The 15,144-nt window shown below is 45.9% G+C and overlaps 1 protein-coding gene across 2 annotated transcripts; it reads right to left on the bottom strand.

The window, feature by feature from the left end:
• Window positions 1-874: 874 nt before the first annotated feature.
• On the bottom strand, window positions 875-13,167 carry ETV4 (ETS variant transcription factor 4). 2 transcript variants are annotated; one of them, XM_058820691.1, is made up of 12 exons: window positions 13,111-13,167; window positions 12,923-13,019; window positions 12,755-12,802; window positions 10,768-10,821; window positions 10,191-10,305; window positions 9,076-9,222; window positions 7,054-7,268; window positions 4,887-4,961; window positions 4,747-4,809; window positions 4,215-4,387; window positions 2,296-2,397; window positions 875-1,084 (listed from the first exon to the last, which is right to left on the bottom strand). In XM_058820691.1, the coding sequence occupies exons 1-12, from the start codon at window positions 13,153-13,155 to the stop codon at window positions 875-877; spliced, it is 1,344 nt and encodes a 447-aa protein (XP_058676674.1). In that variant the 5' UTR covers window positions 13,156-13,167. The 2 variants fall into 2 exon arrangements, with proteins under 2 accessions (XP_058676674.1, XP_058676675.1); XM_058820692.1 differs by lacking the exon at window positions 4,887-4,961.
• Between the last annotated feature and the right edge of the window lie 1,977 nt (window positions 13,168-15,144).

The following is a 15,144-nucleotide window of genomic DNA, read 5'->3' as shown; positions in this document are numbered from 1 at the left end:
GTATAGCATTTTTTAATCACACCTCCACCAGGTGTGCTTAAATTCAATCCCACCTCTTGCCTCAGACAATTCTCTAGCCAAGCTCAGGCTGGGCACACTCCAGAGCCTGGCAGCTCTTCAAATATCCTGAGGATGTTTATTGAGGAACTTCTTCAAGTTGTGTCTCAGGCCTTGCTGCTTCCCACAACCCTGAAGGAGGCACTGGTGTGAGCTGTGCCCCAGAGCAGGGCAATGAATCTCCTCTGTGGTTCCCCTAAATCCCTCTGGGCCATGGACTGCAGGATCCTCCACCTGCCCTGCTCAGAGGGCCTGAACAGCAGAAACTCCTGGCATGGGCAGGGAGGTGATAGGGCAGGAGCATGCAGGTACAGGATAATTAATGAGTATTCCTCAAGGAAGGCACAAAATCTGGGACCATTGTCCTGCAGCCATCCAAGGCCTTTCAGAGTGGGCTCTTCTGGTCAGAGCTGGAATCAGGTCATGCAGAAGTTCGGGACATGGACAGGAGGAACAGAGTCAGCAGCAGCACTGTAACATTCTCATCATTTCTCTCATTTTTCTGAATGAAAAAAGCCCTGTGGTGGGACAGCATCCCCTCCCTCTGCAATGAGGGGATTGTCACAGGTTTGGTACATCTGGAGGCACCAACCACCTGAGATCTCTGCACAGCTGAGAACCTGCCCCATCCTCACTCAACAAAGGTTTTACCACAAGCACACAAGAGCCCTGTGTGCTGCCAGGTGATTTTCCATTTGTGCACCTGAAAACTTGTCCTGACCAGAGCAGGGCTGCCGAGTTCAGAGCTGGCTGAACGAACACTGCACCAGCTGCCCACCAACCATCCATCCCTGCCCACACAGAGCTGCCAGCAGTGCTAGTAGGTGTAGCCTTTGCTGTAGAGCTGTGCAGGGAAGCTGCCGAGCTCTGGCAGGTAGGAGCCATCGTCCCCCAGGTGGGACAGGGGCAGCGTGTCCTCCTCGCTGGGCTCCAGCTCCGCCTTCAGCCGCGGCTGCTCGGGGAAGGCCATGGAGAACAGAGCCTCGGGCTCGCACACAAACTTGTACACATATCGCTCCCCAGCCACCTGCAGGGAGGAGAGGAGGCCAGGTGAGTGCTGCAGCTCCAGGGGAGGTTTGCACAAACATCTGCCTGCCCTGAGATGTGTCACAGCTGCTCGTTTCTCCTTGGAGCAAAGACTGGCTAGGAAATCAGAATTTATCTTTCACCTGCTTTGTCCCTGTCCCACTCCCTTTTCTCCTCTCCCTCCACAATGCATCTGAGAAAGCCAGCCAGCTCAGGTACATGGCATTTAAGCAGCCATAGGAGTTTGGGGAAGGTTTCCCTGCTGTCCTCTTGCTGCTCTGACCTCCCCTGGAGCAGCTCCTGTGCAGGAATGCGTCCCCCTCTTGATGGAGTGACTAAATTATCCTTTGTCTCCTTAAAAAGGAAAAAAGGCCAAAAGTTTGTCTCCTCAATTTGGTAAAACGACACCTCATAGGTGTCTTTGTCCCCAGATAGGACCTTGGGAACTTCAAGTCAGACCTAAGGATTGGACAGAGGCCAAAAAGTCCTGCCTAAGCAATACACTAGAAAAAGAAGAGAACAAAGGAACTAATCACTTTTGTGGGGTGTTTTAGCAGGAGCCTCTTGCCCCTAGCTCAGGTTTGCTCTGTAAAGAGTTTTGATATTTTGCCTTTTATTAAAACTTTTCTGTTCCCAACACTGCCACAGAAGCCAGCCTGCTGATTTTATGCCATTTGAGGTAGCTGGGCTATCTTGGGTAGGATATGTTTCTCTGAGAGCTTATAAGACCTGGCTTGAGGAGAAAATATGTCATTCCTGGGGACTGGGGTGCTGCCAGCTGACACTCTCTGCCCAGGTGACAGCAGCAGCAGTCCCTGAACAGTCTGCACTCAGACACAATCCCAGTTATCTCTCCAGGGCCCTCACACCATCCCTACCACACAGCACCAAGTTCCAGGCAGCCTTTCCTTCACCAGAGAAAGGACTGATTCTATCCCCTTGAAGCTGCACAAATTCCAACTCTCCTGACTGCAGAATATACAGAAAAAAGAAAGAAACTCTAATTCCCCCTTTGTTTTATTTCTCATGCTTTGCAGTCGCAGCTAGCTCTGAGTTTTCTGTTCTTTCTAAGGCCTGCTTGCCCAGCTTTCTAAAAAATCTTACCTTTCCTATTTCCCACAGCTAGCTCAAGGCCTATCTAGGGCTTCTTGTCTCAAACAAGAGAAGCATCACATAAAGCACAAACAATCTTTTCCTGTTTTGCAGACTGACCTTCTGCATGATGCCTTTCTCGTAGTAGTAGCGCAGAGACCGGCTCAGCTTGTCGTAGTTCATGGCTGGACGGTTCTTCTGGATGCCCCAGAGCCTGGCCACCTGCAAACAGCACCAGAGTGACAATGCCTGTGAGCACAGCAGCCTCAGCTTACGAGATTTAGGTTGAAATATTTATTAAATATAAATAAATAGTTTTATTCTATTGCCGTCTGTCAGAGGTGGGGCAGTTATCCGCTGTTTATTATGCAGTTCTTTTTTATCTCCTCCACAACCAATTCTCCCTCCAGGAGCCCTCTTCTAGGGCTGCTTTCCCCTATGTTACACCTAATTTTCAAGGTTTCATGTTTATCAGGAGATCAAACATGAGTTAGCACACTGGAACAGACCCGCACCTTTCTACTCCTTCTGGATGCCCCAGAGCCTGGCCACCTGCAAACACAGCACCCAAGGGGCAGTGCCTGTGAGCACAGCTCAGATATTTATATTTATATTTATAATTTTATGTATAAATATAAATATTTTATATAAATAAAATATAAATATTTAAATATTTATATGCATAAAATATAAATAAAATACAAATATTTATATATAAATATATTTATATAAAATATATTTATATTTATTAAATATAAATAAATAGATTTATTCTATCGCTGTCTGTCAGAGGTGGGGCAGCTATCTGCTGTCCACTGAGCAGTTTTCTTTATCTCTCCCACAGCCAATCCTCCCTCCAGGAGCCCTCTTCTAGGGCTGCTTTTCCCTATGTTACACTTAATTTTCAAGGTTCCATGTTTATGAGGAGACCAAGCTCCAGGAGGGAGCACACTGGAAGAGACCTGCACCTTTCTACTCCTTCTGGATCCCCCAGAGCCTGGCCACCCGCAAACACAGCACCAAAGGGGCAATGCCTGTGAGCACAGCTCACATATTTATATTTATATATAAATATAAATATAAATATTTTATATAAATAAAATATAAATATTTAAATATTTATATGCATAAAATATAAATAAAATACAAATATTTTTATATAAATATATTTATATAAAATATATTTATATTTATTAAATATAAATAAATAGATTTATTCTATTGCCGCCTATCAGCGGTGGGGCAGCTATCTGCTGTCCACTGAGCAGTTTTCTTTATCTCTCCCACAGCCAATCCTCCCTCCAGGAGATCTCTTCTAGGGCTGCATTTCCCTATGTTACACCTAATTTTCAAGGTTCCATGTTTATCAGGAGACCAAGCTCCAGGAGGGAGCACACTGGAAGAGACCTGTGCTTTCCTACTCCTACACGATTTTCAGCTTTATCCATGAGACTCAGAAGTCTGCTGTAAGCCAATATCAACTCATCTGCACTGGAAGTGCCCATAAATTTTGATTTGTAGCCAGAGCAGTGCTAAATGCAGCTCTAAGTGCAACAAGAGATGAACAGATATTATGGACACTTCTCCCAGATGCTGTTAAAGTATCACTGGATTTTTTTTGGAGCATGGCAGGATTTGGAATTACACTTCAGTGGAAGTAATTTTGAAAGAAAGATAGACTAGGGCATATTTTATGAAAATTTCTGCAATCAGTAGGGCTCAAAACTCCAAACCTCAATATCAGCCTCAAGTACGGAGCATGACAAGGCAGCACAGGCCACCGCAAGCTTGAGAGTGAATATCCAGGGAAATGAAGGCTGTGGATAATTTGACTCACTGCATAGCTGAGATTACAAATTCACACAAAAGCAGTCTGTCTTAAACCTGGTATTTGTGCCACTCAAGTGTTTTGACCTCTTCTGAAAACCTTGACTTGCTGCAGGACGTGGGAAGTGCCAGTGCCAGGGTAGAGGAAAAGCCACTTGGGAATTTGCAGCCCCAGAAACAGAGAGTGTTGTAGAGAACCCCAATGGTTTCACCTCCTCTGGCTCAATGAGCTTGAACTCCATCCCTCTCCCAGTCCAGGCAATGAAGTGGGAATTGGTGGGGTTGTCCAGGAGGGCCACGAGGAACTGCCAGAGCTGCAGCGAGCCCCGTCTCTGGTAGGGGGGTCCTTCCCTGTACCCTGCACCTTCCTGCTTGAGGTCTCCTGCTGGCAAGGACAAACAAGACATCTCTAAGGAGAAGAGTGAAAAAAAGGGGAAAAAAAAAAAAAAAAAGGCAGCACATTTCACTGTTTCAAAATGTTTACCTGGAATATTTCAGTTCACATAAAACAGTGGTAAATTCACAAGCAGCTCTACAAGAGCAGCTCTGATGTGAGTAACAATTAAGCTGATTATGCTAGAAGGCCTGGATGCTGCCAAGAAAGCTCAGAAAATGAGCAAAATACCAAAAAGCTGGCTACAAAACCACCAGGGTAGTGAACCATGTAGGTACTGGCCAAGGGGCTGGCTAAGGTGAGGGATAACACTATCTTACATAAAAACTCCAAGCCTTTCTTTCTCCAACCTTCAAATTTCTCTGGAACAACACAGACATCATCTGCAAAGGGCCTCATCTGCTTGTCATAGCCTGGAAGAGAAAGGAACACCAGCAGTCAGGGCGGGAGCAGAGGTGCAGGGAGAAAAGGCAGTGCCTGCATCTCTTACCTGATGCATCCTCTGTGTTGGAGTGGCTGGGGTAACCCTCAGCATTCATGTACATGGAAGGGCAGTCAGGAACATCTACAGAACAATTAACAAATTAACAAACCCATTTGTTTAAAAAGCACAGGTGGACAGGTGAGTTTAACCAAGGTCCTCTTGGAGCCCTCCTAAAGGGTGAGAGTCAGACTGGTAACCACAACTCCATTTGCATTATCCTTTTAATCAGGAATTAGAGCAGTAAGATTTTGTGGCATCACCCTTCAGAGTAGCCAGGATATCCAGCCAATCACCTCCACATCACTTTTACACAAAATCATGTATAAATCAATATTCAAAATCAATCTGAACCTCTCCTCTTAGTTTAAGATAATTACACACTTTGCTGCTGCTTTAAGAAGGCATTACATTTTTCCAGGGGTACTGTGATGCTGAAAATGGAGAGAAGCAGCACCTGAATGTTTCTAGAGTCTCACAAATGACATTTCAGATGTCTCTAGAGTCTCACAAATGACATTTCAGATGTCCTGGCTTTTTCACATCATGAGGGGGCATTCTCACAATCAGTGTAGAAAATATAAGAGAAAAATTAAAAACAAGCAGGAAGTCTTTTCCTGGTTCTGTGTGTAAAGTGCTGTCTGTGCACTGCAATTTGTGTTTTCTGAATCGAATTTATTTACTGTGCACAGCTGAAACAGAAGCTGTAACTGGGAGTTTGCAAAGGTTTATGTTCCATTTCTTTCTCACACCATGGCTGCCAGCAGATTTTTGCTGATGCTGAGGGAAGAGAACTCTGAGCTGACAGCCTGGGTGTTATTACAATCATAAACTCACACATTCCCATCCTCTGGGCTTGCACATTTTCTGAACAGACCCAGTGAAATTGTAATACCAATATCACCACGGTGATCCCTCAGAGGAGCTTTTGATTTTTGTGTTTATTTCTGCTAAAGGAAACCATTCAAGCTGTCCATTAAAATACCAGGAAAGCAGAGGTATCACTCCCTCTGGAAGAAGGGTATTGTGATCTCAGGGTACTGAGTCAGCAAAATAAGAAAAATAAGATTTATCCCTTGTGGGAAAATAAGAGAATCATCTGGTGGAGATATCTGGCATCTAGAGAGCTCTTTTTGGCATCACGGACTTCAACATATTTAATTCCTTTCTTTCTGCTGTTGTTTTCAGCATGATTTCTTCAAAACTGACCTCACTTACTTTCTAAGCTCACAAATACCCCCAAAACCAAAAACTCCCTGTGAAACCGAAAACAGCCTTTTTGTCATTCCTGATGGTGTGAGTGGGCTAATCATGAATTTTGAGTGTCTCTTAATTGGCTACTTTTATCAAGTTTGAGTGGATTTAACATCACCTCCTGCCTTGCTCAGACTTTCTGCTCTGCACCACAAATTCTTTCTTAGAGCAAGATGAGTCACCCAGCCTTATTTTGGCTGCAGTGAACATCAGAACTGTTTTAGCTGCCCAGAGAGCACACGGTGCTGCCAGTGCTGCTCCAGAGCTCAGGGAGCAGCAGCTCATCCAGCTGGATGCTCCCCAAGGAGCTGCTCACTCCCCTGATGATGCCCATTGTTGGGGAAGATGAAACAGGAAAGCCTTGTAAACATGATTGCCTGGCAAAAGATTTTGAGAATATGGAAACTATAATTGAGATTGAAATGAAAGCAAGCTTTGAGGTACCTCAGTTGCTGAACAACTGGAAAACAATGGTATGGTCTGCTGAAGGTCCAAGGGTCAGAGCAGACCCTACAGCTTGGAAGAAGGGGCCCAAAGAGGAGATTTTAGGGTTTAAAATGTAACACAGTATGGTGATGTAATGATTCTTATAGGCTGTATGTAAATGCTATAGGATTTGTGTATTGTACTAGATTGGTTAGTGAGAACTAGAATATTCAACACAGAAGAAGATTTATTGTATTGGAACAGGAACCTCGCTCTCTCACCCTTTTACTCTCTTACACTCTCATCCTCTTTACCACTCTCTTTACTTCTCTTGGCCTGCTCTGAGCTGTGGCTGGCAGCTCCCAGCAGGGCCCTTTGCAATAAACCCCAAATTCCACGACCTGGCTCCAGAGATCTCTCATCTCCATCCATCCCCACCGTCCCACCCCCGTCACCCCCACAGTCCCTGCTCTCAGGAAGGGTCAGTTCTGCCTACCTGGCTCGTACAGGTAATCCACCTGCTCCTGCTTGACCAGCACAGCTGCTGGGAACTGCTGCCTGCTGCCTGCCCGCTCTGCTGCCTCGTACCGGGGGTCCTGCTGCTCCTGCTTGAAGCCCTGCTGGGGGAACTGGAGGCACTGGTAGGCACTGGGGTCCTCCTGGGAGGGTGGGAAGGGGTGGCACATCTCCAGAGGCGGCTGATAGGCAGAGCTAAGAAGGGAGAAGGTGTGAGACTGCTGCTTCCTTGAGAATTTGCAGTCCCAGAAACAATGGGGGATCCCCCTGAGCCTGTAGAGAGCCTGTGGGGGGGCTTGAGAGCTGGCCTGCAAGCAAAGCTGAGTCAATAGAAGAAATAACAATTGATGATTTTTGAGTCTATCCATAACAAGGAAGACAAGATTGTTAGCATGGAAACAGATTAGAAAAGATATATATATATATGTGTGTGTGTGTGTGTGTGTGTGTGTGTGTGTGTGTGTGTATATATATGTATATATGTGTGTGTATATATATATATATGTATATATATGTGTGTGTATATATATATGTATATATATGTGTGTGTATATATATATGTATATATATGTGTGTATATATATATGTATATATATGTGTGTGTATATATATATGTATATATATGTATATATATGTGTATATATATGTATATGTATATATATATGTATATATATACGTATATATATACTTATATTATCAATATATCTTACTATTAATAATATATCTACATTACTATTAATCTATATTTATAGATATATAAAAAGATATCTATAAATATATATCTATTTTATGTATATTATAGAGAGAATTTTTTTGTAATGTTTAATATAATTTATAAAAAATTTAAAAATAAAAATTGATTTTAAAAATTAAAAATATAAAAATTTTACAAATTTTTTATAATTTTTATATCTATTATATATATCTATTCTATCTGTTATATCTATAGAAAATTTTTGTAAGCTACACTATGTGCATAAGTAAATGTGTTTATAGATATATAAAAAGATATCTATAAGTATATATAGTGTCTATTATATATAATATCTATTATATATCTATATATAGATATATTGCTATATATATATCTAGATATATATTTCTATATATATCTATTATATATATAGAAAATTTTTGTAAGCTAGACCACGCATAAGTAAATACGTATACATACCTTATTAAATTACTGTAAAACTTTTGCCAATTATATTAACACTAATTGCTTTGCACCAATAAATATCATCAGTTATTGTGATGTAGTTAATGACTTAAAATCACACTCTATTAAGAGTATATAACCTAGAGATCATGCAGAATAAATACTTTTTTCTTAGGCTCTGACCACGTGTGTGTTTGTCATGTCCAACCTAATAGTGACAAGAACCCTCTGGTTTCCGCCCTGATTTTTGCTTTCTGGGCCCCTTGGTCTGATTTTTGCTTTCTGGGCCCCCTGTTTTCAGCCCTGGTTTTTGCTTTCTGGGCCCCCTGGTTTCAGCTCTGGTTTTTGCTTTCTAGACCCCTGTTTTCAGCCCTGGTTTTTGTTCTCTGGGCCCCTGTTTTCAGCCCTGGTTTTTGCTTTCTGGGCCCCTGGTTTCAGCCCTGGTTTTTGCTTTCTGGGCCCCTGGTTTCAGCCCTGGTTTTTGCTTTCTGGGCCCCTGGTTTCAGCCCTGGTTTTTGCTTTCTGGGCCCCCTGGTTTCAGCCCTGGCACGGGGCTGGATGAGGGGCAGAAACCTCCTCAGCGCATTGCTGGAGCTGCAGGCACTCCCTGTGGCAGGCACAAGGAAGGATGACATCCCAGGGCAGGATGTTTCCAAGGGCAGCTGCCCCACCGCCCATCACTGCAGGACCTGGCAGGGTTAAGGGTGTGGATTTCACAGCCCAGGCAGCAGAGCTGGGTGCCACAGGAGCTGCAAACAGAGCGCTTCCACCTTCCTGCTGCCACCAGCCAGGAGGACAACCCTTGCCTGTGGCTGTCCCCTGCCCAGCTCTGGGGTCACTCACCTGCTCTCGCTGAGGAAGCCACAGCTGGAGGTGGAGCTGGGTGGCCCTGCAGGGCAGGGGAAGCTCCTGTCCTGCCTGGGGAGCTGCTGCAGGGCTGGCTGAACCAGGACTCCAGGGCTGGGGCACTGTCTGGGCTGCTCGTAGGCACTGCAACAGCCAAACAGAAATTGTTTCAGATCTCCAGGAGGGACTTGTGGCAGCACCAGGAACATCTCTGTCTTAGGCTGCAAGATTTAGCTGGGTGTGTGTTCTATCACCATCTGTCAGAGGTGGGGCAGGTACCTGCTGTTCATTGGGCATTTTTCTTTATCTCTTCCACAGCCAAACCTCCCTCCAGGAGACATTCTGTTAATTGGTCATTAATGATTAATTACCTTCTGTTAATGGGTCATTGAGTGTCCCTGCATGGCTGATCAAATTCCATCATCCCATGGGGAGATGCTCCGCCCAAGGGGAGGAGCCAAGCATTCCTACCTGGGTACAATCTGGAGATTTCAAACATTCCTACCTGGATACAATCTGGAGATTTCAAACATTCCTACCTGGATACAATCTGGAGATTTCAAACATTCCTACCTGGATACAATCTAGAGATTTCAAACATTCCTACCTGGATACAATCTAGAGATTTCAAACATTCCTACCTGGATACAATCTGAGATTCTGGGACACCAGAACAGCCTTTCCACTGGATTCCCACAGGAACAGCTGCCTCTTCCACTGGATCTTCAGAGGAAAACCCCATCCTTTTACAGGATCTCTGCTCCAGCAGAACCACCCCTGACACTGCAGGAGGGCTGAGCCACAATTCCAATGGGACTGCTGCCAACACCCTGACCCACAGGGTGTCAGGCTGGGCTCTGACTCTGGCAGTGTTGTTTTGTTCTATTGAACTATTTATATAATTTTTATTTTCTTCCCTAACAAAGAACGGTTATCCCACCTCCCATATCTTTACCTGAGAGCCCTTAATTTCAAATTTATAACAATCCAGCGGGAGGGGGTTTATAATTTCCATTTCAGGAGAGGCTCCTGCCTTCCTTAGCACACACCTGACTTTCCAAACCAAGACACAGATTTCAGAGCAGCTGCTGCCCCCTCTGTGTGAGCCATACCTGGCATAAAGGCACGGCTTGCTGTTGTGCTGGAGCGGCTGCTCGTGGCTGCAGGACAGCTCCGAGGGGCTCTGGGGCTCCTTCTTGATCTTAGCAGGAGGACTGTGAAAAGCTACTGCAGGAGAGAAAGGAAAGGTCAAACTGACACTTTTCTCCTTTGTGGGGAGCTGTGATTATCAGGCATTTCCAAATGCAGGGGTTCCTTGGCTCAATCTCTGCTGTGCCAACAGCCCAGGACCCTGAATTCCATGGGATTGTCGGGAAGTTGGATGTGTTGGGAGCAGCCAATTTTTTCCAGCCCCTAATAGCTGGAACAGGATCTCCCATTACACCTGACTCACTGATTCACTCAGAGTGAAACTGGGACCATCCCGCTCCTCAGCTCTGGGTCAAAAAACAAAGAAATTAAATATATGGCTCAGAGACCAAGCTCTGAGAAAGCAGGGAAACAAGAGCAGCCAATAAAAGTGTTTCATTTCAGTTTATGTGGAGGAAACTGCCTGGAGCAGGGGGGAAAGGCACCAAAATTTGGACTTGCCTTTTCCCCCAGAGGTGTGAGCATCCCCATGGTACTTACAGTTTTCTGAATGGAAGTCAGGCACAAATTGCTCATCATTGTCTGGAACCTGAGCTGTTAGGAGAGAGAGGGAGGGAGGGAGGGAGGGAGAAAAAGAGGCAGGGAGCAGTCAGTTTTGGCACTTTGTTCAGCATAATTAGCACTAAGGCAGAAATAAATCTCTGCAGGAAAGATCTGAGCTCTCTGCTGGGATGATTTTAGTGACTAAGGAGAGTTTTCCTTTGGGATTAATGAATATATGTGAGTCCTGGGAGAAAACTTACCTATATTTTATAACTTCTAACAATTACTTTTACATCCCTTTTACTGCAGGGAAGGGAGAGCTGGCAGCAGATTGTTGTTATTTCATAAAATCTGTCAGTGCTGCTGAAAGAAATGCTGCTGCTAACAAAAGTTACAGTTTTTGATATTGCAGAGTGGAGAACAGATTGCACTCCCTCTGCTCTAAAACACAGGTGATGCAGTCAAAATTAAGGGACATAAAGGATGGAAGCCCACTAATCTCAGTCAGCCAAAAATAAACCTCAGGGAGTAACCCCGCTCAAAATGCCATGCATCTTTTTACATCATTATTGTTAAATATTTTTAAGTGCCTAGATACAATAAGTACTTCTGTACTTATCAAGAGTCTGTACTCGAGGGTGTGTTTTGAATTTTCTAGAAAATGGATCATCTGTAGCACTGGAATTAGAGCAAAATCACCATGTTTAGAACTAGATTCACTTGGAATTAATGTGACTCCCTGGCATTCGAAGTTTTCCTTGAAGTTCAAAACAATTAAGACACTAAACTGAAAAGTATGTAAATTCCAGGAAAGTCCCCACAAAGTATTACATGAAAAAAAAATAGAAAAAGAAGAAAAAAAGAAAAAATAGAAGCATTTTGTTCCCCAAATTAAAAGACTACTTTGTTGTTTAAGAAAATATCAACGTTCTGGCAACCTACAAAGATAAGTGACAAATTAGCATAAAATCGAAGCAGTTCCAAACAGCCTGGAGCGAAAATTGTACCCAGGGAAGCGGGCCAGCAGCCAAGCTCCATTCATGAGCAAATGCCCGGCACAATGGTGCCATTCAGCGTCCTCATTTCCACAAACCCGGGGCTGGCAAGGCTGGGAAAAAACACTTTTGTTTGGAGCCAGCAGCGGGACAAACCCCAAAACCAACTCAAAACCGAGCAGAGCTGGGGGAATCATGGAATCACTGGGTTGGAAGAGACCTTCAAGATCATTGAGTCCAACCCATTTCCTGACACCTCAACTCAACCCTGGCACCCAGTGCCACATCCAGGCTTTGTTAAACACACCCAGGGCAGTGCCCACCTCCCCGGCAGCACATCCCAGTGCCCAGTCACTCCTTCTGTGAAGGATTTTTTCCTCATGCCCAGCCTAAACTCCCCCTGGCACAGCTGGAGGCTGTGTCCTCCTGTCCTGGTGTCACTGGTGAGCACTGCAGAGGAAATGACCTCGTGGGAATGGTGTGAGCACAAAGGACAGAACAGAATGACCAGGTTGGAAGAGACCTCCAAGATCATCGAGTCCAACCCAGGCCCAACATCTTCTCCACTAAACCCTGGAACCCAGAGCCATATCCAGGCTTTGTTAAACACATCCAGGGATGGCACCAAGCAGAGCTGGGGGAAATCATCACAGAATCACTGAGTTGGAAGAATCCTTCAAGACCATCGAGTCCAACCCATTCCCTGACACCACAACTCATCCCTGGCACCCAGAGCCACATCCAGGCTTTGTTAAACACACCCAGGGATGGCACCCACCAGAGTGTTTCCCCAGCAGAGCTGGGGGAAATCATCACAGAATCACTGGGTTGGAAGAGACCTTCAAGACCATCAAATCCAACCCATTCCCTGACACCTCAACTCAACCCTGCCACATCCAGGCTAATTTTAAACACCTCCAGCGACGGTCACTCCACCGCCTCCCCGAGCAGAGCATTCCAGAAGTTTAAGAAGATGGGAAGGAGCTTACCTTCAGTCAGCCAGGTCTCCTGGAGCTGCCGCAGGTCCTGGAAGAGCTCTGCGGGGAGAGGAGCCGCTGCTGATTGCGGGATGCTCCGGGCGCGGAGCGGGGCAGGATCCGACCCCACTCCCGCTCGCAGTCCCGGTTCCAGCCCGGCCACCCCCCGGTCCCCCTCACCTTCCGAGTCCTGCTCGGGCGGCACCGCCGGCTCCCCGGGAGTCCTGGCAGCGCCCAGCACGGCTCGGCCCGCGGGCAGCGCCGGGCCCGGGGGCTGCTGCGGAGGGAGGAGCGGATCAGAGCTCAGAGCGGAGCCCCGGGAGGAGCGGGGCCGGCCCGGAGCCCCCCCCGGCGGAGCCGCCACTCACCTGCGGGAAGGTGAACGGCACCTGCTGGTCCAGGTACCCCTTCATCCTCCTGGGGCATCTGAGGGGTACCGGGGACGGGGAACCGGGCCGGGATCCGGGAGAGGCGGCGAACGCGTCGCTGAAACTTGGGACGCGAGGCGGGACCGAGCCCGGCCGGGACGAGCCCCGGGACAGGGAGGGGGTCCCGTCCGACCCGTCCCTCAGCAGCGGCGGGCCCGGCCCACGCGGAGCCCCCGGCGGAGCCGCCCCGTGGCCGCTCCGAGGCCGCCGTGGGCCCGGGCCCGGGGCCGGTCCCCCGCCATTGGCCGCGCTCACGGCCCCGGCTCGCCCACTCCTTTGTTTGATCGAATTTGTGAATGAAGCTCCGAGTCGGGGCACGCCCGCCAATCACCGCTCGCTTCGGCCGCCAGCCATTGAGGAGTGGGCGTGGCTCCCACCCTGGCGGGCCAATCACATCGCAGGGCCGCGCTGTTCATTCATAGCGGGGAGCCCATTCATAAAAAAATAGAATCAGCCGGAGTTCATTCATGAGCGGCTCCAGGCGGGCCCCGCCGTGTCCGTGTGTCCCACCCAGCGTGGCCCAGCCCTGCCCCTCCTCAGCATCGCACTCGCTTTTAAAACCTCTCCGAGATCATTTTCAAACCCTCTGAGGTCATTTTCAAACCCTACGAGGTCATTTTCAAACACTCTTCCAGCCATTTCCAAACCCTCTCCGAGGTCATTTTCAGACTCTCTCCGAGGTCACTTTCAAACACTCTTCTGGTTCAGTTCCGTTCTGAGCAACTTTCAACAAGAGTTGGAAGAAATCTCACCAACCAGAGCAAAAATAATTAAACTAACTGCCTGTCAAAATCAGTTTTACTCAAGCAAATGTTAAGGGACTAGAACATAAAAAAAAAAAAAAAAAATCTAGTTTTGGGATTTGCACACTAAAAAAAGTGGATTTGCTTTTCCAGATGCTGTCTCCTGGGCCATGTGCATGCATCCAATATTTTTTCCCCAATTTCTCCTTTAAAATTCCAATATGACATTTAACATTTATTAATAAGATATTTAACACTTATTGATAATAAGATGGAATGTTGTGTCCTGGAAGAGAAATAGGTACTCAAGAGAGGAAGAAAAGGGAAAGTTATCCATAAGGCTAAATGAAACTTTAAAATTTTAATGTTTTCTCTATATCTCACCCATCCCAGTTTGCTGTATTGTCCTGCTGGCTGTGAAAGGGGTGTCTGTGAAATTTAATTATCTAATCAATGTTTATTTTGATATTTTTGCTAATAGGTTACAACTCCCCACTGTGTCAGGGAGCCCGACTGACACACAGCTCTGACACACCTGGGGGAGCAAATGCCATGCATATTTTTACATCATTATTGTTAAATATTTTAAAGTATTTTTAAGAACCACCAGTGTGAACAGGAAATTCACAGCCCCAAATTCACTGCCATTGGTACTGACCAGACAGTAAAGCCATTTTAAAATTTATTGGGGGTTTTTTTTGGTGCTTTTTTTCTCTGACAAAGGTGTTCTGTCAATGCTATCAATGGCTTTTTCTATTCCTGTGTCACATTTATTTCCACAGGCTGGCTAATCAAATGTGAACAATTAATGTTCAGAGTGATTAATTGCCTTCTATTATTTTTTTTCTTGAGGTGTGGGGTGTGTGAAGAGTTCAGATGTGACACATAAACCAGAGAGCTGATTCTTATAAATTCTTATAAAGTAGAAGAGCTGTTCTTATAAATCCATATAATTCTTATAAAGTATTAGCAACAGCTTTATTCCATCACTGTAACCCACACTGCCTTAGGTGTTTCTTCCCTGCACTTACAGTTTATTTTTCTTAGTCACCAACTGAATTTTGTGCCTAATCCCCCTCTCCCTCCTGTGCTCACCCCTAAGATTTAGCTGTGCTGGTTTCAGAAAAGCCAAGCCTGGATTTCAGCCGCATCCCCTGCAGCTGTGGCTGGGGAAATGCAAAGCTCTCAGACAGAGATGCTGACACAGACAGGATCCAATTACAAACCTCTT

The sequence above is a fragment of the Ammospiza caudacuta genome, chromosome 27 (genome assembly GCF_027887145.1).
Source record: "Ammospiza caudacuta isolate bAmmCau1 chromosome 27, bAmmCau1.pri, whole genome shotgun sequence".
In the NCBI taxonomy this organism is placed as follows: domain Eukaryota; kingdom Metazoa; phylum Chordata; class Aves; order Passeriformes; family Passerellidae; genus Ammospiza; species Ammospiza caudacuta.
Note: the sequence above shows the minus strand (reverse complement) of the source record. Positions and strands in the feature narration are given on the sequence as shown.